At 36.6% G+C, this 24,902-nt stretch overlaps 4 protein-coding genes across 6 annotated transcripts; 1 reads left to right on the forward strand and 3 right to left on the reverse strand.

The window, feature by feature from the left end:
- Window positions 1–81: 81 nt before the first annotated feature.
- Window positions 82–10,510, reverse strand: ezra (ezrin a). Its single transcript, XM_053510304.1, has 13 exons — window positions 10,160–10,510; window positions 7,735–7,818; window positions 6,846–6,941; window positions 6,098–6,372; window positions 5,785–5,868; window positions 5,551–5,697; window positions 5,159–5,255; window positions 4,394–4,557; window positions 4,036–4,166; window positions 3,758–3,918; window positions 3,300–3,392; window positions 2,885–3,139; window positions 82–1,808 (listed from the first exon to the last, which is right to left on the reverse strand). The coding sequence occupies exons 1-13, from the start codon at window positions 10,169–10,171 to the stop codon at window positions 1,644–1,646; spliced, it is 1,764 nt and encodes a 587-aa protein (XP_053366279.1). The 5' UTR covers window positions 10,172–10,510; the 3' UTR covers window positions 82–1,643.
- A 267-nt stretch (window positions 10,511–10,777) lies between these two features.
- On the reverse strand, window positions 10,778–16,821 carry tagapa (T cell activation RhoGTPase activating protein a). The gene is made up of 10 exons (XM_053510434.1): window positions 14,983–16,821; window positions 14,494–14,579; window positions 14,297–14,350; window positions 13,920–13,992; window positions 13,517–13,674; window positions 13,210–13,371; window positions 12,967–13,076; window positions 12,699–12,867; window positions 12,498–12,606; window positions 10,778–12,402 (listed from the first exon to the last, which is right to left on the reverse strand). The coding sequence occupies exons 2-10, from the start codon at window positions 14,518–14,520 to the stop codon at window positions 11,279–11,281; spliced, it is 1,986 nt and encodes a 661-aa protein (XP_053366409.1). The 5' UTR covers window positions 14,521–14,579; window positions 14,983–16,821; the 3' UTR covers window positions 10,778–11,278.
- Window positions 16,822–16,987: 166 nt separating this feature from the next.
- Window positions 16,988–19,161, reverse strand: nenf (neudesin neurotrophic factor). Its single transcript, XM_053510438.1, has 4 exons — window positions 19,003–19,161; window positions 18,842–18,902; window positions 17,286–17,389; window positions 16,988–17,193 (listed from the first exon to the last, which is right to left on the reverse strand). The coding sequence occupies exons 1-4, from the start codon at window positions 19,159–19,161 to the stop codon at window positions 17,017–17,019; spliced, it is 501 nt and encodes a 166-aa protein (XP_053366413.1). The 3' UTR covers window positions 16,988–17,016.
- A 98-nt stretch (window positions 19,162–19,259) lies between these two features.
- On the forward strand, window positions 19,260–24,668 carry pacc1 (proton activated chloride channel 1). Of its 3 annotated transcripts, none has more exons than XM_053510435.1 (9): window positions 19,260–19,400; window positions 19,928–20,082; window positions 21,703–21,799; window positions 21,905–22,117; window positions 22,247–22,401; window positions 23,040–23,179; window positions 23,292–23,433; window positions 23,551–23,658; window positions 23,818–24,668. In XM_053510435.1, the coding sequence occupies exons 2-9, from the start codon at window positions 20,047–20,049 to the stop codon at window positions 23,977–23,979; spliced, it is 1,053 nt and encodes a 350-aa protein (XP_053366410.1). In that variant the 5' UTR covers window positions 19,260–19,400; window positions 19,928–20,046; the 3' UTR covers window positions 23,980–24,668. The 3 variants fall into 3 exon arrangements, with proteins under 3 accessions (XP_053366410.1, XP_053366412.1, XP_053366411.1); XM_053510436.1 differs by lacking the exon at window positions 19,260–19,400 and adding an exon at window positions 19,421–19,744; XM_053510437.1 differs by lacking the exon at window positions 23,551–23,658.
- Window positions 24,669–24,902: the final 234 nt, after the last annotated feature.

The raw sequence follows: 24,902 nt of genomic DNA on the forward strand, positions 1-24,902 counted from the left end.
AGAAACAGTTTTCCTCATCCTTTTGCCTTTAACATTAAAAGAAATGTTAACAATAAAAAGAAAACTAACACAATGCAAGGCGATGAAAAAATCTCAAACATTTATTGGCAATTTTAGTCAAATAATTAGGAAGCTGTGAAATAACTTAAAAGCTGGCACTGATCGGATACAAGTTTGACCAACTCAAATTTGTTTAGGCAACTGGTAGACTGATGTCTATTCAAATTTTGATATTTCTTATAACAAATAATGAATGCAGAAAACTTTTATAGCAAATTAGATATTTACTAGTTTATTTTCTGTTTGTGTTTCTTTTTTTACTGTAAATAATGGGGCTCAACTTTAATGTGTCTCTGGAATGTTACTTCCATGTAACTCACTACAATGTACAGTTCCAATCATTACCCAAGCATATATTTAAACATGATATGGTTTCCAAGCATTTTAAGTTGTTGTCTAGCAACACAATTAGCAATGTGGTCAGTGAGTAAATATTCCATCAAACAATCCACCTTTTAACTCCAATCCTTCTTCAGCTTACAGCGGAACAAGTGGACTAATAAATTAGTCACTGATTTACCACAGACAAACCAGGTTTTTTTTTTTCTTAAACGGAAAGGTTTTTAAATAGCTATTGGGTTAAAAAACATATGGCTTGTGTTATTACTTCTTTAAAAATGGAGCATGGACTAGATTGTGGTTCTTTTTATTTTATTTTATAAACTGTACTTGGCCCACATCAAACACTGAACATTTGACACTGATGTGGTAGTAATGCGTGTTTAGGTTTGTTTGAATGGCATGCTGAATTCAACCCCATACCAGTATGGCATTTCAGGATTTAAAAATTAGATACAATTCTAATTGTTTCTATTTATATTAAAATCTTACATAGAAATATATGCACAGCAACTAGATGTGTTGTGATTTATTATTAAAATTTATCAAAATCAAAGGTAGTGTGAAGAACTTAAATTGGCAAACAAAGTCCAAAAACATAAACAAAAATGAATTCCATTCCCATTTTGTTCCTTTCTATTCCAACAATATATACAGAGCTAAAATTGAATGCATTCGGTCTCTTAAACAGGAAGTCTAATCTTACAGCTTGACGTTTTCCCCATAAATCTCTGTCTATCAGCACTATTTTACGAAAGAAAGAACAACAAAAAGGATGGGAACTTTAAAATTATTCTGTTTTAAGAAGTTATGGCACAATTAGTATAAATATGTTCTTGGCAGAAGGACTCTGGCCTAGTGTCCTAACCCTAAAAAAAGTAGCGGTTAACAGTTACTAGATGTATTTATGGTGAACATAATGTGGTAAGTATATTGTGAGATGCATTTCAGTGGATTAGGGCTCAAAACTGGCATGTGAGCTGGTTGGAAACTAAGACCTCCTGTAACCATGATCATTGTGCCCATCAGTAAGGTCTTGATCCCAAGTTGCTCCACTTCATAACACCTTATCCAAGAATAGAAATCTATAAAAATACAATTCTGTCCAATAAACCTACCATGATTAAATAAAAGTAAGAAAGGCTAAATAACAGGTACTTGGACACCAAATGGAAAGTGAGAGCATTGGTGAGCTAGCAGAATGTTTTGTTTTAGTTGAGGTTATTCAGAGATTATATCAGTCTCTACAAGGCTTCAAACTCATCTATTCTCTGCTTGGTGTTGCCCATACGGATCTGACGCAGGGTCTTGTACTTGTCTCTCCCAGCACGCATGTTCTCCATGTGCAGGATGTCATTTTGAGTCTTCTTGGTATCATCCCGCGCGTCTGCCAGCTCAGAGCTCAGGGCCTGCACAATATTTGGTCAATGTTATTTATCAGGCTAATTGTTTTAAAAGCCCAAGAGTGTGTAAGACAATTTGGCACTAGAAAGGTCATGCACACATGTATATGAGTGCATATACACTCTGTGAGCACTAGTGGACATGTTTGAACCTGCTCTTTCATTGAATTATCCAATTAGCCAAGCATTTGGTAGCAATGTAGTTTATAAAAATCATGCAGGTGGAGGTCAGGATTGTCACATCATTTTTATTTCAGACATCAGTATGCAGGAAAAAACTCAGTGACTTTGACCACTGCCTGGGTGTTGGTGCCAGACAAGCAATTTGTTTATTTCTGCTGATCTCCTGGGATTTTTATGTAAAACCTTTAAATAGATGAACAACAACAGACCACATTGAGTTTCTCTCCTGTCAGGGAGGAACAGGGACCAACAGTAGCCAACAACTCACCAAAACTGACAAATTAAAGCATGAAAAGCCATTGACTAACTTTTTTTCACTCTCAGGAGATTTGTTCTTTCCTTGGGGCAATAACAACAACCAATGTTGTTCTGATTTAACAGACCTCAGGTTAGGCCTCTTCGAAATAGTGACATGGCGCTTAATAGTAAAAGTATCAATAAATTATAAATTATTTTTTAAAAAAAACAGAGAAAGTCACATAAAATGCTATGCACATTTGGTGTTGTTTTGCAAAAGCAGAAATGTTCTGTCTATTAGATCGGCTTTATTTAATGGGGTGTGCTACATATAAATTGTAACGGCATAATATTTAATGTATATCGTTTATTTTTTGCCATGGCGTACCACAGCCGACTGGTAGAGACTGGCATTCAGGTTTAGTTAAAAATTTAGAGCAGAACTTTAATTGGTAAAATACTTGGCCAATTTGACATCAACGATCATACCCTGCTCAAATTCAGTAAAATTATTCTGATTCTTCTTTTGATGTTAGCTGACCTGTATCTGCATGATTTTTTGCACTACTGCCACTTGGTTGGCTGATTCCAAAATTGCACAAATTAGCATGTGAACAATTGTTCCTATATAATAATCACTAAGTGTACATTGTATGTCTTACCATAAGCTGCCTCTGCACACGCTCATTTTTCTCAGCCTCAGTTAGACGATCCTCCTCATTGCGGTTGTTCCGAATTCCCTCAACCAGGAACTCAGCACTGTAGCTTCTCATGTTCTCATCGTGGTAATCATGGTCCTCCACATGGACTTCATCTGCAATGACCATAGGCGGTGGTGGTGGTGGTGGAACTGGGGCAGCCATCATCAAGTGCAGCTCCTCACGAGTTTTCACCAGGTCATTTTGTGCCTCCTTAGCCTAAGAGTAATATGGAAATAAGATTCACACTACAGATAAGGTGATGCTAACAACGACATTTAAAAAACAGCCTCAATATATGGTAATTAAAAACTGCAAATCTCTTCATCACACAAATCCATTTTACAAATTTATTGGTCATAATAAAGGTTGTAATCACCCTGTTCTGCCATTGGTTAGCCTCTTGCTCCTTGGCTCTTCTGGCATCCTCCAGCAGGGTGATCTTTGCAGTGTACTCAGCAAGTTCTGCAGCCTTCAAGGACAAAATGAACATAAAGTAACATGAATATAGTTAAACTAAATTAAAGCAAGTAAAACTCAATAAGACAGACTAGCTGGTGGTTAGCTGCACCTGAAGAAGTTTTAATTCTAGGCAAATAAATGGTTTCATGAAGCATCATAAAGGGCTATTTGGTTTGTCTGTCTATGGGAACCTTTAAATAGAATGTGTAGAACTCGATAAAAATTGTTTCATTTAGTAGGTTTTAAATAGATCACTTATAAAAAGAATCCTTAAATGAACCACTAAGTAGCCATTTATTGTAAAAGTGTACCAGCTGTTGTTATTAATCTACACACCACTGACTCCTTTCAGTTTGAGGAAACCCCAGTGCTCACCAGCTGCTCCTGGTTCTTCATCTGGTTCTCAGCCTGTCTGGCCAGCTCTTCTTTAGCCAGCAGAGCCGCCTGTCTCTCAGCCTCCAGACGAGCAGCCTCCTGCTCTACCTTTCGCCTCTCGTCCTCCAGCCGCACTGCTCTGTCCAGTTGCATCTGCAGGTCTGTGCAATATGCAAAAGCCATCAACAGGGGGCAGCAGATAATTTGTAATAGACTAGTAAGCAGTTTCTGTCAGAAATGCTACCAATTTATGAGGCAAGTGAAAAATGTTCCTGTACCTTTCTCTGCTTTCTTGGCCTTCTCCTCGAACTGGGAAAGCCTCAACATCATTTCTCGCTTCTCTCTTTCCATCTGCTCCTTTTCTTTCTCAATGTTTTCTCTCTTTTTCTTCTCAGTTTCAAGCAGGGCTCTAAAAATTACAAGTATCCACTATTAAAATATAAAATTATACAGACTTTATAATTTAACAAAGATCAACAAAGACCACTAAGTGTACATTGTATGTAGTATGTACATTGTATCTTGTATGTAATAAAAGAGTATTTCAGAAACCCTTTCCATGTTCGCAAAAGACTGCTGTTATGCTCCGTTACTGGTCATAACTGTTGGTCTAAAATGTTAAGAGAACAAACAGACCTCTCCATCTGCTTCTGGTGTTTCTCCTCCCTGGCCTGTGCCTTCATTTGTTGGACCTCAATGGTGTCAGGCTTCCTGCGCTGCATGTACAGCTCATGGTTCCCCATGCACAGCAACAGGATGCGCTTGTTGATGCGCAGGCGAGGAGCGTAGAACACAAAATCCTAGGAGAACAAAATTAGGAGGAAACTTTTAATGATAGTGATTAATATGCACTCCTCAGCCTCCAAAGGTCTGGACATTTTTGGGTTCCAGTTATTGTAAATCTAGGTTGGAAAACTGTCTTATTGGTGCTTGGGTAGATTGGACAAGACTCTGTAGTCATCATTAATTATTAACTGTGGATTGAGTCAGCCATTATATAAAGATGAAGTAGTATCTTAAAGCCTGGCAGCTATAGAAGAGGCTAATCTAAGATTATGTGTCATCTGACATCACAGACTTCTTGCATATAAACAAATACATTTGTATTGACAACAATTAAAGGTGTGGCTTGAAACAAATCAATGAGTCACACTTTTATATATATATATATATATATATATATATATATATATATATAAAATTACATCATAAAGTCTTTTCTTGATATAATTAAGCGTTAGGCATATTACTGAGGCATGACTCTAAATGTAATATACAGTGAAAATAAAAGCAAAAGGTCTTTAATTACAAGAGTGCAGAGTGCAGGCCTGAACTCAACCATGGGTATGTATAAGAAAGTGTGTATAAATAAGCAGTAAGGGGGGAAAAAGGAACACTTACTGGAGCCTTTTTGTCAATTGGTTTGATGACAAACTTCTTGTCATTGAAAGATATGTTCCTTATTTCACTCCAAGGGAATCCAATCTTTGGTGTCAATCTATTAGACATTAGAAAGATGTGAGATCATTCTCAAGCTTTATCACGTTTGTAGTGAAAACATAAAAAGTTCGGTTCAAAGACCTTTTAATAGCATGTGATCATGTTTAGCTGCAGCACAGATCAACAGAAATTGTCTATGTTATTCCAGGGGTCACTGACTGAACGGACAATAACTGCTGTCAAACTGACCTAATACCTGATTTAAACTAATATCCTAATGCCAAGTGCTATTCATGACCGGGTGGTCAATGGTTTTGCTGACTTAATAAAATCATAATACAGGAGATGCCTACTTGTCTTCCTTCTCATAGATGTTCAGTCCAAGAGCATCCACACCCAGCCATAGCTCTGTTCCTTTTTTGTTCTTGATGTCAAAGTAGTTAACTCCATACATTTCCAAATCTTGTGCAATTTTTAAGTACTCCAGCATAGCATCTTCCCTGAAGACCAAAAAGTACATTAATAGATTTGTGGTGGCAGTGGTGGTGGAAGGGGCGCATTTACACTTATAAAACCGCTTGACTCACTTTAACATGCCACTGTGCTCCTCATGCCAAACCTGGATCCTTTCCTCCCATTGACCTTTAGAGAGTTTGTGCTGCTCAAGCACTCTGTGGAGACATAATAATAATGGATTTATGAATGACCTTTTATATTTAAATATATATATTTTTTAAATTGTCCATTGAGTTTAAAATGGTTTGAAATGTCTACAAAGATGGCTAACATGCTTAGAAGAAATGATGATCCACTCCAAGATATGTTTCCATTTTTGAAATTACAAGGGTAGAATAAAAGTTGTGAATGTGTCCTTGTTAAGGTTAGATTGCCCTGACTGACCTTTGGGGTAGCAAGCGCTCTGATGTAAGATAGCCAGACTTGTGGCTCTCCTTGGTGAAATCTCCATGCTTGGCCTGTACGGAATAGGACGCCAGTAGCACGGCTGTCTCCGGAGGGCAGTAGACATTATCACTCAAGATGTCATCTTTCACCTGAAGGAAGAATAGTTTGCGTGTGATGTCCTGGATCAACTCATTGTCCACATCCTCAGGGAAGTACTTAGCCCGGAACATAAACTGTAGCGGGGTCTCTCTCTTTACATCTTGAGATAACACCTGAGGTGAAACAAAAAAGACCAACATAAATGTGGAGTAAAAAAAAATGTGTTAGTCTTTGTCTGTTAATATGTGTATATAGTGGAGCACATATTACAGACAGATTAATCTAGCCTACATTAAATATTACAACAAAAGAATAAAACACAAATATGTGGATCTGTGTTTGTACTTGAAGAGCCGGTTTCCTGGGCACACAGAGACCACAAAGTATTTTCAATGGACACTTACCACTGACATTGTAATTTAGTCAAAGACTAGGCTTAATCTGTGTCTGGGAAACCAGCCAGGATAGCTGACTAGTCAAGCCACCTGATCATGTAACAAGAGATGTGAATAGATGCTGTAGGCTCAGGCTTTGTTTTCCATTTTTAAGTTTTCTCTTTAGATCTTTGACAAGTTAAATATGCAATAAAGTGACAGTGAGATATACATACTCTTTGTGACACAGGTATAAGCAGAAGTAAATATACCTTTTTCTCCAGTTTCAGCCAGGTAAGATATCCTTTGTTGTCCATATACTGCAGGCCAAAGTACCACACTTCACGCAAGCCCACTGTTTTGACGACCTGAGACAGAGAAACTTTTTACATTGACTGTTAATGGCCCTGCATTAAATTTCACGGCAAAAGCTGAATAGTGATTGCAATGAAAATTATCTTGGGATATCATTATCTTATTCTGTTTTATCACGTCATGAAAAATTACTACGGCACTAGTCACACCAGCATCAGGTATAAAGGGTGGGGCTCTAGTTGAAGAGTTGGTTATTGCAAAATATATAGACGGGTGTTCCCCACTACACTTCTGCGTATGACAAACGAATCAGCATTTTCTATCACACCATCATCAACTATCAACAGTGGAACTACCCCTGCCCTTCATCACTGCTTCATCTTATCAGTTGCCTAGAGTTGCTGGAGTCCCCCACCTAAAGGGCCTATATCATGTGACCTCACATGCCATAAACGAGATGTTGTCAGGAGTTACTGGACAATATTTGTGCGAATCATTTACTCTCTATGACTGCTGCATAGCACACATTATGCAGCCACTAGCAATATGTAACTTTGTAATATTTGTCCAGCATTTCCCACTACAGATTTCTTATTAATTTTATATTTAACATACAGCCGTCCATTTTGTCTAATTTGGACTTTCACTTGAGTGGCTGTTCAATTGTTTGACAGCCATTACAATGCAGACAAATAAGCTCAGTAGAATGGAATTTACAGTGAAGTGTTTGAGCATGGATACAATCAGATATGTGGTCATTCCAAACATACTTTTTTGAGTATCGTCAATTAGCTTACAAATATCTGCTTCTGTATTCAGACCTGACATGGTACCAATGAAGCTCACCTGCTCAAAGAGTTGTTTGCCTGTGGTGACAGACTGGATGGCAAATTCCAGCTCGGCGTCCATTGTAGTGACGCGGACGTTGACCTAAGGAAGAGCAAACATATAGTTAGGATTCTAACCCAGTGAAGTGTAGGCAGGGCACTATGTGTCAACCAGTTGAAAGGAATGCCACTACACCAAGATAAATGATAAATGCTGCAGGTGACGTCTTTATATCTGTATGTGAATTATGTCAACTACATGAGACAAAATGGATCCAGTTGATCTAGATTCACAATATTTATATAATCATTAATTGGTACCGTTTTACATAATTTTTGTTTGTTTCTTTCTTTCTTGGAAATGCACAGTTTATATTAAATCACCTACAATCTAGCATACCAGAATCATGTGTCACGATAGTCACTGTGCTGCTAGGTCTAGATCTAAGTACATGTATACAATTCCACAAACCACCTACAGTATATTCTTTGTATGGAGTTTCATGGAAATACATTATTCAATGTCTTTCTTCCTTTACATGTTATTACAGTGGTAATGACTAAAAAAGCTGACAGTCTAACTTGTGTTACACAATGGTTCATGGGGTCTATCTTTACAGCACTGGAGTAAGTTCATAAAGAAGTTGTGTAACCTTGGCGATACTGCTGAACCTCTGTTAAGGTTCACCGGGCTGTTATAAACTGGCACATTTTCTTCTTTAAAAGTTGTGAGTGAGTATAAGATAAGGCTTATATGTTTTAAATAATTAATATTGCATAAATATGTCCTGAACTCTAATATAATTAGATAAGTCAGAGAATTAAATATGATTAAATATAATTATTATAAAAAATGGTTATAACCTTAATATGTGGACAAAAGGCACAGTAACACATATTAATCTAACTGTTAAACAGGGTAAACGTATTTAGTATCTTTAAAGCATTTCCTCACAGCTGGATTTGCTGTTACTGGGAAAGTCTTATGAGTGCCATTGTTTAATCAGCATCTCCCTGGGCAACAGCAAACTATTTATCAGAGCTGCAATTTTTTATCTGGCCACAGGACTGGCCTAGTCCAGGGTAGGGGTCACTATAACCGCAGTGGTTTTCTGATTCTCCAGAAGCTTTCATTCCCCCCCCCCATCCCACAAAGCATAAGTCACTATGTACACACTACTTCACTCAAATCATTTCCACAGTGTTTGCTACTAACACAGGAACTTTTGTTCCTGGTCATGATTGTGCTTTGGGTGATAGGGTATCTTTGGAATCTGAAACCTAAACCTCTCCAGTTCAGTATTATTGCCTCCAGAAAAAAAAATACACAGGAACTAGGCCTGTATTTAAGTTAACAGCAGGGTTTTTAATACATTTGTTAATAACTAATAGGTGTGTATTCCAAAATGTCCAGATGACCAACACTTGGACAAAGTATAAGAAAACATTAATGAATGGTAATTTGACATCATATCCATACATTCAAAGATTGTGGTGGAGGTAACCTGCTTAGCTAATCTTCTACTCGCTTCAGCACTCTTGAATATAGTGTGAGTGTCTAGTTAATCTGTAAAACTACACAAGGTGTGTTAAATATATACTTCGCTTGTTAGGATCTACTTTGGACTTCGGGAGTCAGTCTCATTTCAAAATTGCTGCTCTATATATAATGCAGGCAAATTTTCTTAGTGTCAGTTTAACATTGCTGAAAAGCTGACAAGGAAATGACCATAAAGCAGCCATTTATCAGTTTACAACTAGAAGTAAGTGTCAGAGATGCCACATTAAAAAAAAAACTAATTTTCTCATTCTCAGTCTAACGTGTGGAATTTAGCTTTCCTGAGTGCACAGTGTTTCGTTTTTGAATTCAATGGAATGTTTAAATGACAACCAAAAACCTGTCAGCCAGGCCGGCCATGTATGACGCATTTTTGTGTGGCTTAGTATCACAGGTGTAGAGATTCTGTCACGACAATCTACTAACTTAGTTTTGTCTACACATAATCACGGTGTATATAATTCCTCCTTTTATATTTTATTCGATTCTATAGATTTTGATGTGGCTAAAATGTGTTGGGGTTAGAGGTCAGGTAATAGAAGTGTGTAGTCACGAGCGTGTAACACACGTATGGCGACACATTTAGGGTTAAATCAGAAACTTCCGCATAACTCAATCATTTGACACTTTTCAAAGTACGACAGCGCACAAAGCTTTTTGATTAAACTATTTGATTTTATGTGGTAAATAGCCATAATAAATTATGACCTTTATTTATTTTTTGGTATATGTAATTCATAAAGTTGCCTGTAACATGCAATTTATTTGTTAGTACAACAGGTAATTTGCTAATTGTTTTTAAAAGGTAATACGCAAAAGAAGATTAAATAAAACATAAATTTAAAAAAACATAAATAAATAAATAAATAAATAAACAGTAACTTACTGGTTTAGGCATGGTCCGTCCTGTTGTGTGTGTATCTGCTTAGAGGAAAAATAAAGGTTAGCTCACACAGAACCGGCTTTAGCTGTTGCTGGTTGAGCGTGCGCGCGCGCGGAGCAGTCTGAGCTCAGAAAGCGAAAAGCGCTCGGGTTGAGGTTCATTTCTGACTCATTGTCAATAGATGGTGTCAGAGCCTCGCCCCGATAATGGCCACGATAAAGTCTGAGCGCGTTCCAAGTTAAAGAGTGCCAAGTCTCCACTTTAACACACTATTGGCGACTTCTGCAGCACCTTGAGAAACGCGACCTTTGTTCCCTGACCGAAAAGAAAAGAGTGTTTGTCGACCTCCTGCGAGTAACCCGCATTAAAAAAAAAAAAGCTTCATATGCTCTATGACAGTACTGGGCCAAAGGGGCGGAGACCGACAGGTGTACACACACCGAACAAGTCCTGAGCAAGTGAACAAGTGGCTAGGCTAGTTCCTGCTGAATAGTTTCTATTAAAACATGACACAGTAACACAATGATAAGGTGACTGACAAAGGTTTATTGTGTACATATATATATATATATATATATATATATATATATATTAACATATATTTTACATGAACTGTTTTAATATTTATTACTTATTTGTTTGTTTATAAAATGTTTTGCCATGGGTGTGTATCTTGTCGAAATGTGTACGGAAATCCACCCTTAATGACTATTTCATACCTTTTGGGCGTGGTAGTATCGTACCAGTTTTCATAAGTTCCTACGTGGTATGTGCTTTTCCTCGATCCATACTGAGACGTGTGTACATCTGACTGATGGTGTGTAGTGATGACATTTTCTCAAAGTGCACTTTGCTATCACTTGAAATCAGCATTTAGGTTTTAGCCTGAAGGAAAGGCTTGACTGATATGAATGTGAACAATGCAAAGTAAAGTGTCGATGCAATACAATTCATAAATCACAATAGGTCAGCAAAGCTGCATTTTTTATAAAAAAATTATATACACAATTACAGACTTCTTAGAAGCTCTCGTTATTACACATCTGTACATGTTCTTTAGATTTTTTGCTTCAAAATACATAGGTAGAAAAACAGTTCTACAGATTTACAAAACAGAAAATGTCACACATATGACTCTCTGACATTCAAAGTCTCCAGCAGTTGTTGACCACAACAGTGTGACTGGCCATTTTTGGATTCAGTTTTAGCCTCCGATACAGTCCCCTGCTGTGATTCTGGTAGGGTAGATGACACAGTCAATACATCATTACTCTCTCCATCCGAGCAACTGCTATGTTTCACTGAGCAGGAATTTGACGGTTCTACAGTCGGGAATGTGGTCTGACTGCATGTGTGCCTTGACAGACACCTGGCTGCATCAACAGTCAATGGGCTACAAAGTGAAATCGCAGTGTGAGCATTGTCTTGAATTGCCTGCTCATAGGAAGGAGGATTATTCAAAATCCTACTATCCACATGCTGGAAAACCTCCTCGCTAGACAAACGTCTAGGCTTTTGTGAAACAAGGAAGGTCTTGTCGAAAGGCAGAACATCAGGGAGAGTCTGACTGTGGCGTAAGGCCTTCTGGGCCCGTTTGTTAACGCCACCTCGAGAAAAGCTGATCTTAGTCCGAGAATTTGGCACTTTCATTGATTGGGAGCGTTTTTTGGTGGCCTCAGTAAGCACCATTCCATGTGTTTTTGAACGGCTGGGAAAAGACAGTTTACGATGGACAGTCAGTTTCTGATTAGAGGATGAAATAATAGGGAAGCTAGTTTGGATTGAGCTTTCAGAGGCACTGGAGAATGTGCTTTCCAGAGAACTAGAGGAGCAGCATGAGCAATTTTTAGAAGTACCATGGAGAACCTCATTTAGAGATGAAATATAGATTTTCTTATGCACAGGGAACAAACTTTTCATAGCCCCGAATGAAATACAATCATCCAAGATCTGTTTTCCCAAATTTTGTCCATAAAAGTCCATGTCTGTGTGACTCCTGGTTAGGGCAGGCTGGTTTCGAGCACTTTTTTTGAAGACAATTGTTGGCTCAGAGCACCTGCGAATAAAAGGTTTGCTAGTTTGTTTCACCACAGCGTCAGGGGAGGAGGACAACTGAAAGCAATCCAGAGTCTTCTCTTCAGTATCTGAATGGAAGGCGTGCATTTCTGTGTAGCTCCCTTTATATCCATCCACGTCAGGGTCATTGCTGTCATAGGCAGAATCATGGTGGAGTGACGACTGTGAATCTAACAGAGGAAACAAATAAATTTAAGATTCAATAAAAAAATACATTTTAAGCTTTTGTGGAGAAATGTACATTTTTTTAATAAAAATATATTACCATGATTATCACTGAGTTCATCTTCTTCGGGGTCCCCAAGAAGTGTCAGTGCATCCTTTCCAAATATTTTACAACAGTTATCAATGAGGAACTGAGTTAGTCCAGAGACCTAAATGGTAGCATGATTGAAGTTAGTAACATTCAAAACTAAACAAGAGAAATTGTTGATATTACAGCATATCATAAAAGCAGCATACTCACATTTTTCATCATTTCAATGTTGTCAGTTTTGAGTAAATTGGGTGAAACGCAAACAGCTAAACTGCTGGAATCCATCTTGTTTCTATCTGTATTGGCACTAATGTGGTACAGCAAAACAATTACATGTTTCAGGAGGACAATGTTTGGCTCTGGAAGTGTATTGATCACCCTGAAAGGAAATAAGAGGTAAGATTAAATTAGGTTTGTTATTTGTTACACCATCATAAAGGAAAATGACATCATTAATACAATTAAAAATCAGACTTACAGTTTGAGCTCAGTGCATCTTTCATGTAAATCTTGCTTTTGCATTGCAGTCATCCAGGCCTGGTAATAATCCACCATTAGCAAACTACCAGGCAGGTGCCTCAAGAAATCCTGTCATTCATCAAATTAGATTCATGACATACTTAGCATACTTAGATATCACCATACATAATTAAAAATAACTGGTATATGACTCTAACATCATTTTATATTAGCAAATACAATTTAACTGAATATGTCTTACCTTGAGGAGATCAGCTAGTAAGATCACATGTTTATTTTTCAGATCCACTTCCTCTCCATTATTGAGTTGTTCCTTGATCTCTTTTAAAGCCCTGGCATTGCCAGCTTTCCTGAACACGCCTTCTGTGTATGGACCCATTTTGCAAAGCGCTAGGAGAATCTCCTGAAGAACAATTGGAAAAAAAGTTGAGGAGGAGACAATAGGGTTACATTTAAAAACTTTGCTATTGCATTTTGACATTGCAAACATATATATCGTATATATAAACTTTACTAAAAAAATTATTTTGCATTGTTTGATAACATACCATAATGGGCTTGGGGGGATTGCCATTCTTTTCACAAACATCTGACAAAGCTTGTCCAAAAAGTGAATTTCTTTGAAGCTGAGTAGCACAACCAGGCTCCATCTGTTTTCTTTTTACCCGCTGCAAAAGGCTTCTCCACCGCTTTCGGCTGATATTGTCTGTCAAGGCAAATAAACAAAACAAATATAAGCCTTTTAATTTGAATATGAATTTCAAATGTAATGTTGTTAGACTTTCGGCTGCTCCCATCGAGGGGTCACCAAAGTGGTTCATCTGATCTGCACATAACTTGGCATAGGTTTTAAAATAGCCAAAATATTTGACTACTTATAACAAATCAGTTTCAGAAGTTGTAAATATTGTTACAGATTTGAAATTATAAAAGTGAAGACAAATTTCTTACCAGTGAGGGAGGAGTTTGCCAAATTGCTCTCATATGTTTGCTTATATTGGGGAAGTCCCATATTCATATGAACCTAAAAGCAGAAGAGCAAAATAAGTATCAGGTTAAAAAAAAAGAAAAGAAAAAAATCTTAGTTATGTCCTATACTAAAAAAAAAAAGTTGTAGATAGATAAACAAATAAAAAAAGAAAGATGTCCTCAGCATTTCTAACTAAGAAAGATTAAATGTCCATCACTGCAGGTGACAGAGAACGACAGAGATTCCCAGCCTCATTCCATTTGCAATTTTATGACATGCATCTAATTGATAAAGGTGTATTGGCTATGGCTCTTATCAAAGTGCTGTATGCATAAGCTGATGAGTGCAAAATACTTACAGCTGATGCTGGCATGATGAATAAATCTTTGTTGCCCTCAGATTGGGATTTTGTCTAAAACCAAAAAAGAATTCAAATGCTTATCTTATCAATGAAATAACACAAAGCAAGGCAAACAAACATACACTAATCAGATCCCCTGATTTTATTAGGAGACAATAGGTATGTGGAATGACTGGCTAAAGGTGAGAACTTACCACAACGTGCCCACCCAACACCTTCATCAGTGCGCTATGGTGAGATGTCCACAAAATACTCTCTTGTTTGTCAGTTTATCTAGGAACTAAAAATAAATAAATATATGTTTAAATCATTAGCATGTACAGATAGTATTAAATTTAAAACATATTTTATTTTTTATATTCTAGACCTAAAGCATTGTTCACGGTTTGTGAATATATACAGTACATTTATATAACATGTTGTTATAATGTGTTTTGAATGTCACATTACACAATTAAATACAGATGTATGAATTCCACTACATTCTGTACTTATTTATATAATCATATAATTAGAAAGTACTATAATGAAAGGGTACTGATCCTAATTACAAACATGACTATTTGTTCTAATATAATTCACTAAAATATTCCTACAATATACGCAATATAACTCTTTCAGCAAGAGTCACAGTATAGGTTTCATCAAATCTAAAAACAAAAAATATGAGTAGGTTTTCTTACCTTTATTCTCTACTTCAATTCAAAAACTGTAAAAGCAGTTCTGTTGACATGAGAGCAGCATGACACCAACACACGACAGAGACAGACTAACTTAGAGCGACCTACTGCACGCCACAAAACTAAAGTGGGTGGGCAAAAGGGGAAATTCTGATGTGCAATGGAGACAGGAAGCAGCATCACGGACTCCCACTACTAACACCCCCTTTTGATATGTAGAGCAACAACACATATACTAGTGGGTGGAAAGTGTGACATGCATCACTATAACATGTGAGTAAAAGTAGCAGGTAACACATAGGTGAAATGGAACAGTGGTATTCGCCAAATTCAATTCAAGATTAAATCTGTGGCTAATAAAAATGGCCATGTTTAATCAAAAATAAAGAGAACATCTAAAAAGGTGGCTTATCTTTTTTACTCTCTCTAAATTAATCACAAACTAGAAAGCATACTCGGAAATCACATCCTTTTAGTATTAAAAGCTGGACCATTTCTGTGTAAAAAAAGATCTACTATTTACTTTACAGTAAAGATGTTTTGGGATAAGTATTTGCTGAGCAAGCATTTACTGTAATAGAACTTATACAATGAATCATTGTACAAGAGCCTACAGATATGGTGGGAATTTTTAAGAAACACAGAAAATCATTGTGAGATTCAACATTTGACAGTGCTTTGCTTTTACTGGCTTACTGTCATTTCATGAAAAACAATCAGCCCCCATGTTTTAGCCATGAATGTTAATGAGTTTGAATTTGAATGAGTGAGAATTTGCTGTTTCTTGTAATTGGCCAGCTACCTGTCTGGTCTCCTACAGAGTACAGTCTCCATGTAAATGTGTTTCAGATCATAATCTCTTTGGGTAAAAAACACTGTGTGGGCAGTTTAAAGCAAGATAATTTAGCTGGCCAAATATGAAAGTGTTTCAGGAAATAAGTCACTGTGAAGTGTAGTGTGATTCATAAGTGTAAATTACATGCCCAGTTCAGAAATAACAATTTTATTAATAGGTTATATTGTGTTGAGGAAAGAAGTACACAAGTTTTAAACCTAAAAGTACCTAAAGATTTGCAGTAGCATGTCCAACAGACATAATAGTGTTATATTTCTAACATTACAGAATACCAACTTTAGCAGTGAGTCACCAAACTTTCCCAGTCATGAACCAGTTGTTAATGTGAAAGTAAAAGGATGCATGTAAAGAAAATTGGGTAATACACAATTACAAAAATGTAAACATAAAAAAAAGCTGGCAAACTAACAAGAATCTACCATGTTTTTAATCACACAGGTGGGTGAACTATTTCAGTGACCTTCAAGGCATCCCACCAGGGAAAAACCTTTTTAGTATATGCATCATTCGTTTACTCGAGTGTGGGCAGACAGACCACCAAGCACACAAAGTTAATACCACCAGACACCCCCTAGCCACCCTGCCATACATCCATGTACAGTATACTGGTACTAGCCGAGAAATAACATTATTTTTCTCTAACTGGTAAACAAAATCACTGAAAAAAAAGGTTAGGAAAGGATTAAAAGACGATCTATTTTATTGACTAGATGAGCGAGTTATTTTTTAGGCTGTTCTAGTTTCCAGTAATTTTTATGTACTCATATCATAAGTCTCTTTATTGAAAATATTTATAAAGACCATAACACAACATTAAATAAGATTAACACCCTCCCATAAAAGAATCATTTTATAAAACCAACTAAAGAGTAAATTCAGTCCATTGAGGAGAATATTTATAGTAGTTATTTAAATCCAACAGAAATCCCTGTAACAATTACATAGGAGTTTTATTATAATACCTTTGTGTTTTTAGTTACCAAAGTCAGAGTTAAAAATGTAAAAATATTTGAAGAAATTTAAAAGATATACAGATAAGAGACCACCCCCAACCACCACCTCCAAAAAAGTGGAAAATAAATCGTTAGACATGAGGTTTTTCTCATATTGTCTGATAGTAATATATATAACTACTAGTACTGAATCAACCAAAATGCTATATATGTTTATTTTTTTAAGCATCAAAGCTCATTTTTGACAGTAAAATGAGGTTGATCCTCTGGTTTGAAATCTTCATTTGGGCTGCCATCCTCATTGAGAATGCGTCTATGGGTGTAACCCACTATGGGGTACTTTAATTTGTATGTTCCAGTGAATACGCTCTCAAGAGACTCCAGCTCCTCCTTAGTAAGACCTGTCTAACATAGGGAAAAAAGAGGTTCCGGTAATTTGTTTAATTGTAAACCCTCCAGCAGGCTGCTACAGTAAAAACAGCTCATCAGAAACTCACTGTATCATGGGTCAGATCTTCAGGATTAAGAGACATTTTAGCCACAGCTCGGGTTGAGTCCTTGCCTACAAGGGCATTGTAAGAGGCGCCCTTGCCATAAAAATCTGTGAAAACAGCCAGCAATAATACGAATAATTAACTTTATTAATTTTGATAGGCCAATCTTTGGTGTCAAAAGTGATCATATGAACCAAATTCAGGTGTTGAATTAAATAAAGTCACTGGCTACATACAGCTGAAACCAGAAGTTTACATACACCTTAGCCAAATATGTTTAAACAGTTTTCACAATTCTTGACCCTTAATCCTAGTACACATTCTTTGTCTAAGGTAAGTTAGGGCCACTTCTTTATTTTAAGCAAGTAAAATATCAGAATAATGCTTTTATTTCCTTAATCGCATTCCTAGTGGGTCAGAAGTTTACATACACTTAGTTGCCTTTGAATTGTTTAACTTGCAGTAAACATTTCAAGTAGCCTCCAACATGTTTCTTACGAAAAGGCTGGAATTTTACCCCATTCCTCCTGACAGAACTGGTGTAACCAAGTCGGGTTTGTTGGCCTCCTTGCTCGCACACACTTTTTTTTTAGTTCTCCCCTTAATTTTATTATTATTAATATAATTATTATAATAAAATATTATTATAATCGGTGAAAAGCATTAAATTCATGGATGACGTCTTGCTTCAATATATTCACATAATTTTCCTTCCCCGGGATGTCATCTTTTTTTTTTTTTAGTGCACCTGTCCCTCCTGGACAAAGCACCCCACAACTTTATGCTTCAAGGTTTGGATGGTGTCCTTCGACTTGCAAGCCTCCGCCCTTTTTCTCAAGACAATAATGGTCATTATCGCCAAACAGTTACATTTTTGTTTCATCAGACCAGTGAACAATTCTCCAAAAAGATCTGTCTTTGTGATCAACTTGGTACCTTCAGGGATTTTGAAAATCTTCCCAATAAGCAGGAAGCAGGTTTGTAGAGGTCCACAATTTGTCCCCTGAGGTCTTGGCTGATTTCTTTTGATTATCACATAATGTCAAACAAAGAGGTGCCGAGTTAAGATAGGCCTTAAAATACATCAATAGATACACCCCCAATTGACTAAAATTATGTCAATTAGCCTATAAGAAGCTTCTTAAGCCATGATATAATTTTCCAAAAGTTTCCAAGCTGTTTAAATGCAACTGAATATACTGTATTTAAACATTTGACCCAATTGTGATATATTGAATTATGTTGTTATATATTGTATTATAAATACAATAATAGAATATAATAAAATATAAATTCAGTGAAATCATTTATCTGTAAACAACTTTTGGAAGAATTACTTGTGTTGTAGATAAAGTAGACGTTCTAACCAATTTGCCAACACAATAGTTTGTTAATCTAAAATATGTGGAGTGATTAAAATAATCTTAATCACTTCAAGTGTATGTAAAATTTCGACTTCAGCTGGAGAGCTGGAGGAGGAAGCAGCTTACTAGCGTACTACATTGTGTTATACTACGAAGTACGTTAGATTTAGGAGCTAGGTCGTGTCTACAACAAACTTTTGCCAGATGTAACGTCAAACACGACTCCTTTCACGGCCATGTAAATGGGCTGGCCGTCCTGGGGAATGAAGAAGAAAAAGAAACATCATTATTATTTTGCATTAAGAAAAACTCTCAGATTTTGAAATGTAGAGGGTTTTGCGGCGGAAATCCTCTACCTCGCTTCCATCGTATCGTTTTAACTCTTCATCGGTGAATAATCTCACGGGTTTTGACGCAGGTTTTACTTTTAATTTGAGCTCATCCGCCAAACAGATGATCATTAACGCAAAAAGCATTAACGTAAAAAGTTGCGAATGAAACATTATAACAAACATTGTTCACTGGCGGGCAAATCAATCCGCTGTAAGTGTCCTCTAATTTTTTTAATACTAAAATTCCACTGACGCATTTGAACGCCACAGGAATAAAGTACAAAACCGGTTTGTTTGATACAAATGATCTATTTTCCTTCAAGGGTGTGTATGGAAACTGTTCTTGTTGCTAGTCCAAACTTCCGCCTTCCTTTCAGGCTTTTGTTTTGAAGCTGGAGTTCGTGACCGGAATTACACACACGGTATCGTCATCCTCGCTATCTTATTTATATATTTACTTTTTAAATCTACAGTAGCACTCAAAATTACATTACTGTAGTCAAACAAATCAATATTTTTGAAACATCTTTATTATTATTTATTCATAAATAGTAGAAACAGTTGTCTTTCAGTCTTTCAGGCCCGCATACTCAGTTTCAGTTTTGTCTAGATGTGTATCAGGGCATGCTTTAAAATACGTTTAAAAGTTATTTTCAAGAATATATTTGATATAATATCTGTTTCTATGCTCTCTTGTACTTCATAATCTTATCTGTTACATTGTCTGTACTTTAAATTCCTGCTCACGTGCATATCACGGGCTATGGTGCGTGCCATTCAGTTTTCATGTTTTATGTATCTTGATGCAGTTACTACTGTAAAATAGAAAAAATATGGACGCTTTGTCAAATATCAGGCATGTGTAGCACACGTATAGATACCACACTGTTGTATTTTAAACCCGAAACATTTAAGTGTTTTCAGCTCCATTCCTGTGTTCCAAACCCAGGCGGTATGATGTCAGTGCTGGGGACGAAGCGGCGTAAAGATCCATGTGAAGTTTCTGCGATATGTTTATTCATCCCATGAGAACCATCGCATGAACTGCACTGAAATCTGTGACGAAACATGCTACGAAAGGAAACGTCTCGCTGCTACCAAGAGGTGAACAGATTTATGTATAAATATGTATCCTGTGTGTGTGTAAGTGAATCCTGAAATTTAGTGTAACCGCGCATGTGTAGTTTATAAGATGACATAATAGATCATCAGAAACGGATGGGTAATTGAATTCAGGCTGCCGCGCTGAGTAGTTATGTGATACTGCTGTGATACAGCTGACCACGTAGTGTAGTGCAGTGTGTGTACTGCACATAAGACTATATACAGTTGTAGTTAGTTATAATTACAGAATAAGAAAAAAAAATCAAATAAAATACTGACCTGTACCCTTACCAATGTTTAAGGTGGTACTATTAGCACTATATAGTTTGTACCTTTTAGTGTCTATCTTTTGCTTAACAAAGCTTGTAAAAGTAATTGAAGTTAACTGGTAACTGTGCATTATGTACCAGTCGGTGACACAGTGGCTTAGTAGTTAGCACTATCGCCTTGCACACCCAGAGACTGTGTTCGATTCCTGTTCGAACACCTGATTGGTGTTCACAAATTGCCCATAGTGTGTGAACGAATGTGTGTATATGTGTGCCCTGTGATGGATTGGCACCCTTTCCAGGGTGTACCCCACCTTGTGTTCTAAGTTTCCTGGGCTATGCTTCAAGCTCCCCGCAACCCTGTATACAGGATTAGGCGGTATAGACGATGAGTGTGTGAGTGAGTATCAGTCTTGTACCTTTAAAGGTTTTTTTTTTTGTGTGTGTTTGTTGTTTTCTTTTTTCCCCTTGACAGTGTAGCCACATGGTTTGGCATAGAGAAATTTCTTCTAAAGGTGGTATAGTGGTTAGCACCTTGGTCTCACACCTCCAGGGTCAAAGGTTTCTACATAGGTAATGGATGGAGTAGCTGATGGGTGATTTAATACTGGCTGCCCTGCTGTGTAGTCATGTGATAACAGCTGACAAATACAGTTGTGGTTAATCATAGTTAAAGAATTGGGAAAAAACAGTACTGACCATGTTTTAAAGGTGATACCATCATCTTTTATGCTTTTTACTTGGTAATGTGAACGTAGCATGCCTTCAAAAGGTAGTTTAAATGAACTGGGCATTAAGGATTACTCCTATACCTTTAAATATTAAGTTATGATGTATTGTTTTGTGCAATGCTTTAACGAACACTACATGGTTTCACAGATAAATTTCTCTCAAAGGTGGCACAGTAACATAGTGATTAGCACCTTGGCCTCACACATCCAGGGTAGAGGGTTTGAGTCCTGCCTCGGGTCTATGTGTCTAATTTTTGCATGTTCTCCCAGTGCTTTGCCGTAGTGTGTGTATGTGCCCTATGATCGATTGGCACCCTGTTCAAATGTACCCCACCAGGGAAAGGCTCCAGGTTCCTGCAACCTTTCTTTATAGGATAAGTAGCGGTATAGAAGATGAATAAATTAAAAAATATATATTTTTTATATTAATGTAAGAAAATGACCATCAAGCTGGACATGTAATAAATTACAAATATTTCTTATCTCTTTGACATCTATGCACATAAGGTTGTGTACGGAAGTACACATGACAGGGTGGCATCCATTATATACATTTAAATGCATACATACATTAATTCCAGGATATTGTGCTAATTGGTAGTGTTATATAAATGTTACAGTTTAATGATGAGGATTGTTCACGAGAGACTGCACCTTACCAGCACGATGAAGATGCTCCCCAGGATCAAGATGAAGCCAACGATGATGTCTTACCAGGTATGAACCTTTTCTTTAAAATCTGACCTTATTAACCTTTCGTTCTGTCTTTGCAGGATAAATATATAGGTATCTTCCCTAAGATTTGGTGTGCTCTCATTGCAGATGAGGATGTTCTTGACAGTGGTCTGCACTCTACCGCGTTCAATAAAACTTGTTTAAAAAATGTCCTCACGGTCATTCTTGTTCTCATCTACCTTCTGCTAACAACTGTGGCTGTATTTCTGGCCTACCAGACCATTTCAGACTTCTTGGAGAAACTTAATCATCCTGTAATGTCTGTATCATTTAAAGAGGTTGAGATGTTTGCTCCAGCAGGTGGGCTTTATGTACACAACACTGTTTTTTGTAATTCACTACTTTGGTTCTTTAATAAAGATCTGAAAATTCAACAGAAGTTTGGTATGGTGTTGCATAATATTTTAAATGCTCTTTTTTCCACTGCAGGAATTGCACTGTATCCGGGAAAAGCTCGGTTATTAAGCTGTCGGCACCACTACCATGATCACATTCCTTCTCGCTTGTTGGCAGGTCAGCAAGAGGACAGTGACTGTGTAATAAAGGAAGTTATTTATAATGACCCGTACACAAACCATACAAAAGTAAGTTTCCACTGTACATATGTTTGATTTCTAGTAATTCTCTGATATGTAATATTGTTTACAAAGTCATGTAAAACTTTATTTGCATACAGCGTGTTTTAAACCATTTTGGTAATGGGGTTTTTTTTTAATTGAAAGTTGGCCTGCAATGTTGTTTAGTGTGTTGCAACAGACTTACGTGGCAAACATGTCTCATCCTGTTTAATTGGCATTTGAATTCTGTAACAGGAAACTGGTAAACTATTTTTTGGCACGAGTCTTTTAGCATGTTTATGTAATACTGCTGAAAATATTCAGTTACTCTATACGCAAGGTTACATCAAAATCCCTAAGTGAGGAGAACCAGGACTGCGTCGCTCTAAGGATTTTTTGTCGATCCAGTTTTAGAGAGTCACTGTCCTCAGTCACTATCCTGTATTTAAAAGCTGATTAACGTTAACTTTTGGAAATTCTGATTAATATGATGCGCAGTCTACAGATTACCAGTATTTTTTTGTGTTACAGTCCCATTGGAAAAATCAGCCCTGTAAACCCTGTAGAAAAACTTGTTTAGTTACCTGATGAATTAGGTGTGTGGAAGGCATCATGGAAACAGTGTTAATAACATGTTATGTAATATAAATGATATGCTGCATTAGCAAGCCCTGGTGGTTGAAGGTCCAACAGATGTCAGGAACCGAGAGCTCATATTTCTACAGTTCAGTCAGAATGAAACGGAAGAGGACTTCAGTGCCATCAGTTACATGCTGTTTGCACAGTTCAGTGATTTGGTTAAAAGGTAAAAAAATACTGCAGGGGGCACGAATATTACCTTGTTTGATTCTTTATGTTTTGTACAGTGTTTTAGTTAATAGTAGTTACATGTGCTACAACTTTCTTCTGGCCACCAGCACAGATAAAGCTGAATTCATGAGGGAGTGTGAAAAGAACTACTCAATGTGGACTTTCTCTGGTGGCTTTCGCACCTGGGTCAAAATGTCCTTGGTTAGGACATCTGTGAAAGAAAACGAATCTGTCGAATTCAGGCAAGAGGTAGATTTTTTTTCTTTTTACTTTACCCTTAATCGTAACTGTATACTGAAAGTTGTAATTTACTAACATTCTAATAATAGTGTTAAATTGTAGTATAATCTGTGCATTATTTTGCAGTCCAATGTAGTGAAGTACAATGACAGGAGGCCCCAAAAAAACCAAACTGATGAGCTTTTTTTTATTGTGTTTCAATGGCGAGATCCATTTATACAACAAGTTAAAGATGTAAGTTTTAGATTCATGTTTTCTATACCACACTGATAGAGCTAGTCATTTAAAGGGAAGCTGTTCACGTGAATACAGTTTATTAAATCTGCCTAAAAAGTCAAGGTAGAAAATTTAGAAATCTTTAAACAATTATAAAAATCTTGCTTTTGCCAACAGATTGTCACTGCAAACCCATGGAACACCATAGCCATTTTGTGTGGGGTCTTGATGGCTCTTTTTAAAGCTGCCAACTTTGCCAAACTAAGTATTAAGTGGATGATCAGAATTCGCAAAAGACACCTAAGAACAAAAATAAGGGAGCTGAACCAAATCAGTTGACTGGCGAATAAGACTCCATTGATCAATGTTCACTATCAACACTTTCAATGTTCACCAAAAAGACTTTAATGTTAAAGATAATGTTTTATATTTTTTTAACTGATTTCAACACAACAGATAATTTTTATTGAATCACTATTTTATAACTTGAAATTTTAGAATGACTACTGACATTATTTTAAATATTAATACTAATATTCTTTGCACTAGGGCTGGATAAGGATCTATCACACTAGCTTTAACAATGTATAGAATCTTCTATAATTCTAAGTCTTCTATAAGTCTTTTCTTGAAAAAATTAATGGCAGATACTGTCATCTTATTTTTTTGTTTATGGACCAACTTCAAAGTGGACTTAGGACTTGATCTCTGACTTGATATCTGTTGTGTGTGTTTATGTTTCACCACTGACGGTTATTTGTGACCAAATCCAGTTGCAACATAATTTAAATCTGCTTAATTTTAAATAATCATAATAGAATATTGTGTAGAAATTAAATTCATTATGTTTTTGTAATGTCTGTTACTATTTCTGTAACTGTGTGTAATCGTCAACTTTTGAAGCAGCAAACAATCTTTAAAAAGATGTTTGATGTGTATTGTATTGGGATAATCACTATATATTAGTTTTTTTTTGTTGTTGCTGCTCTATTTCTGTACTGCACTGCCTGATCAAAATATTTCTTTCACTCATGTTTAGCTTTGATTACAGCACACACTGTGGTGACCAGTTTATGTATGAAAATAACTCATCATTCCAGAACCATACTTTCACTATTTGGGTCTTGGAATATATTTGTGTCATCACAGAAGAAAAACATCATTAATGTGATAACCTGTTCATTTAATACATTCTGGTAATCAGCTGACTTAATTTTAATGCCACATTAGAGGGTACCCGCATGCAGATTCTGACACCTGCG

This window comes from Clarias gariepinus, chromosome 13 (assembly GCF_024256425.1).
Source record: "Clarias gariepinus isolate MV-2021 ecotype Netherlands chromosome 13, CGAR_prim_01v2, whole genome shotgun sequence".
NCBI lineage: Eukaryota > Metazoa > Chordata > Actinopteri > Siluriformes > Clariidae > Clarias > Clarias gariepinus.

Coding starts and splice junctions, on each gene's coding strand:
- ezra (XM_053510304.1), bottom strand. Junction 6,942..7,734: donor GCAAACAACTCTTTGAGCAG/GTGAGCTTCATT, acceptor TCTCTGTCTCAG/GTCGTCAAAACAGTGGGCTT. Junction 5,256..5,550: donor ATCTATGAGAAGGAAGACAA/GTAGGCATCTCC, acceptor AATGTCTAATAG/ATTGACACCAAAGATTGGAT.
- tagapa (XM_053510434.1), bottom strand. CDS start 14,520: ATGAAGGTGTTGGGTGGGCACGTTGTG. Junction 13,675..13,919: donor GGCAAACTCCTCCCTCACTG/GTAAGAAATTTG, acceptor TTGCCTTGACAG/ACAATATCAGCCGAAAGCGG. Junction 12,607..12,698: donor ACATTGAAATGATGAAAAAT/GTGAGTATGCTG, acceptor GCTACCATTTAG/GTCTCTGGACTAACTCAGTT.
- nenf (XM_053510438.1), bottom strand. CDS start 19,161: ATGTTTGTTATAATGTTTCATTCGCAACTTTTTACGTTAATGCTTTTT. Junction 18,903..19,002: donor AACGATACGATGGAAGCGAG/GTAGAGGATTTC, acceptor TTCATTCCCCAG/GACGGCCAGCCCATTTACAT. Junction 17,390..18,841: donor TGACGTTACATCTGGCAAAA/GTTTGTTGTAGA, acceptor CTGTTTTCACAG/ATTTTTATGGCAAGGGCGCC.
- pacc1 (XM_053510435.1), top strand. CDS start 20,047: ATGCTACGAAAGGAAACGTCTCGCTGCTACCAAGAG. Junction 21,800..21,904: donor CAACGATGATGTCTTACCAG/GTATGAACCTTT, acceptor CTCTCATTGCAG/ATGAGGATGTTCTTGACAGT. Junction 22,402..23,039: donor CGTACACAAACCATACAAAA/GTAAGTTTCCAC, acceptor ATGCTGCATTAG/CAAGCCCTGGTGGTTGAAGG.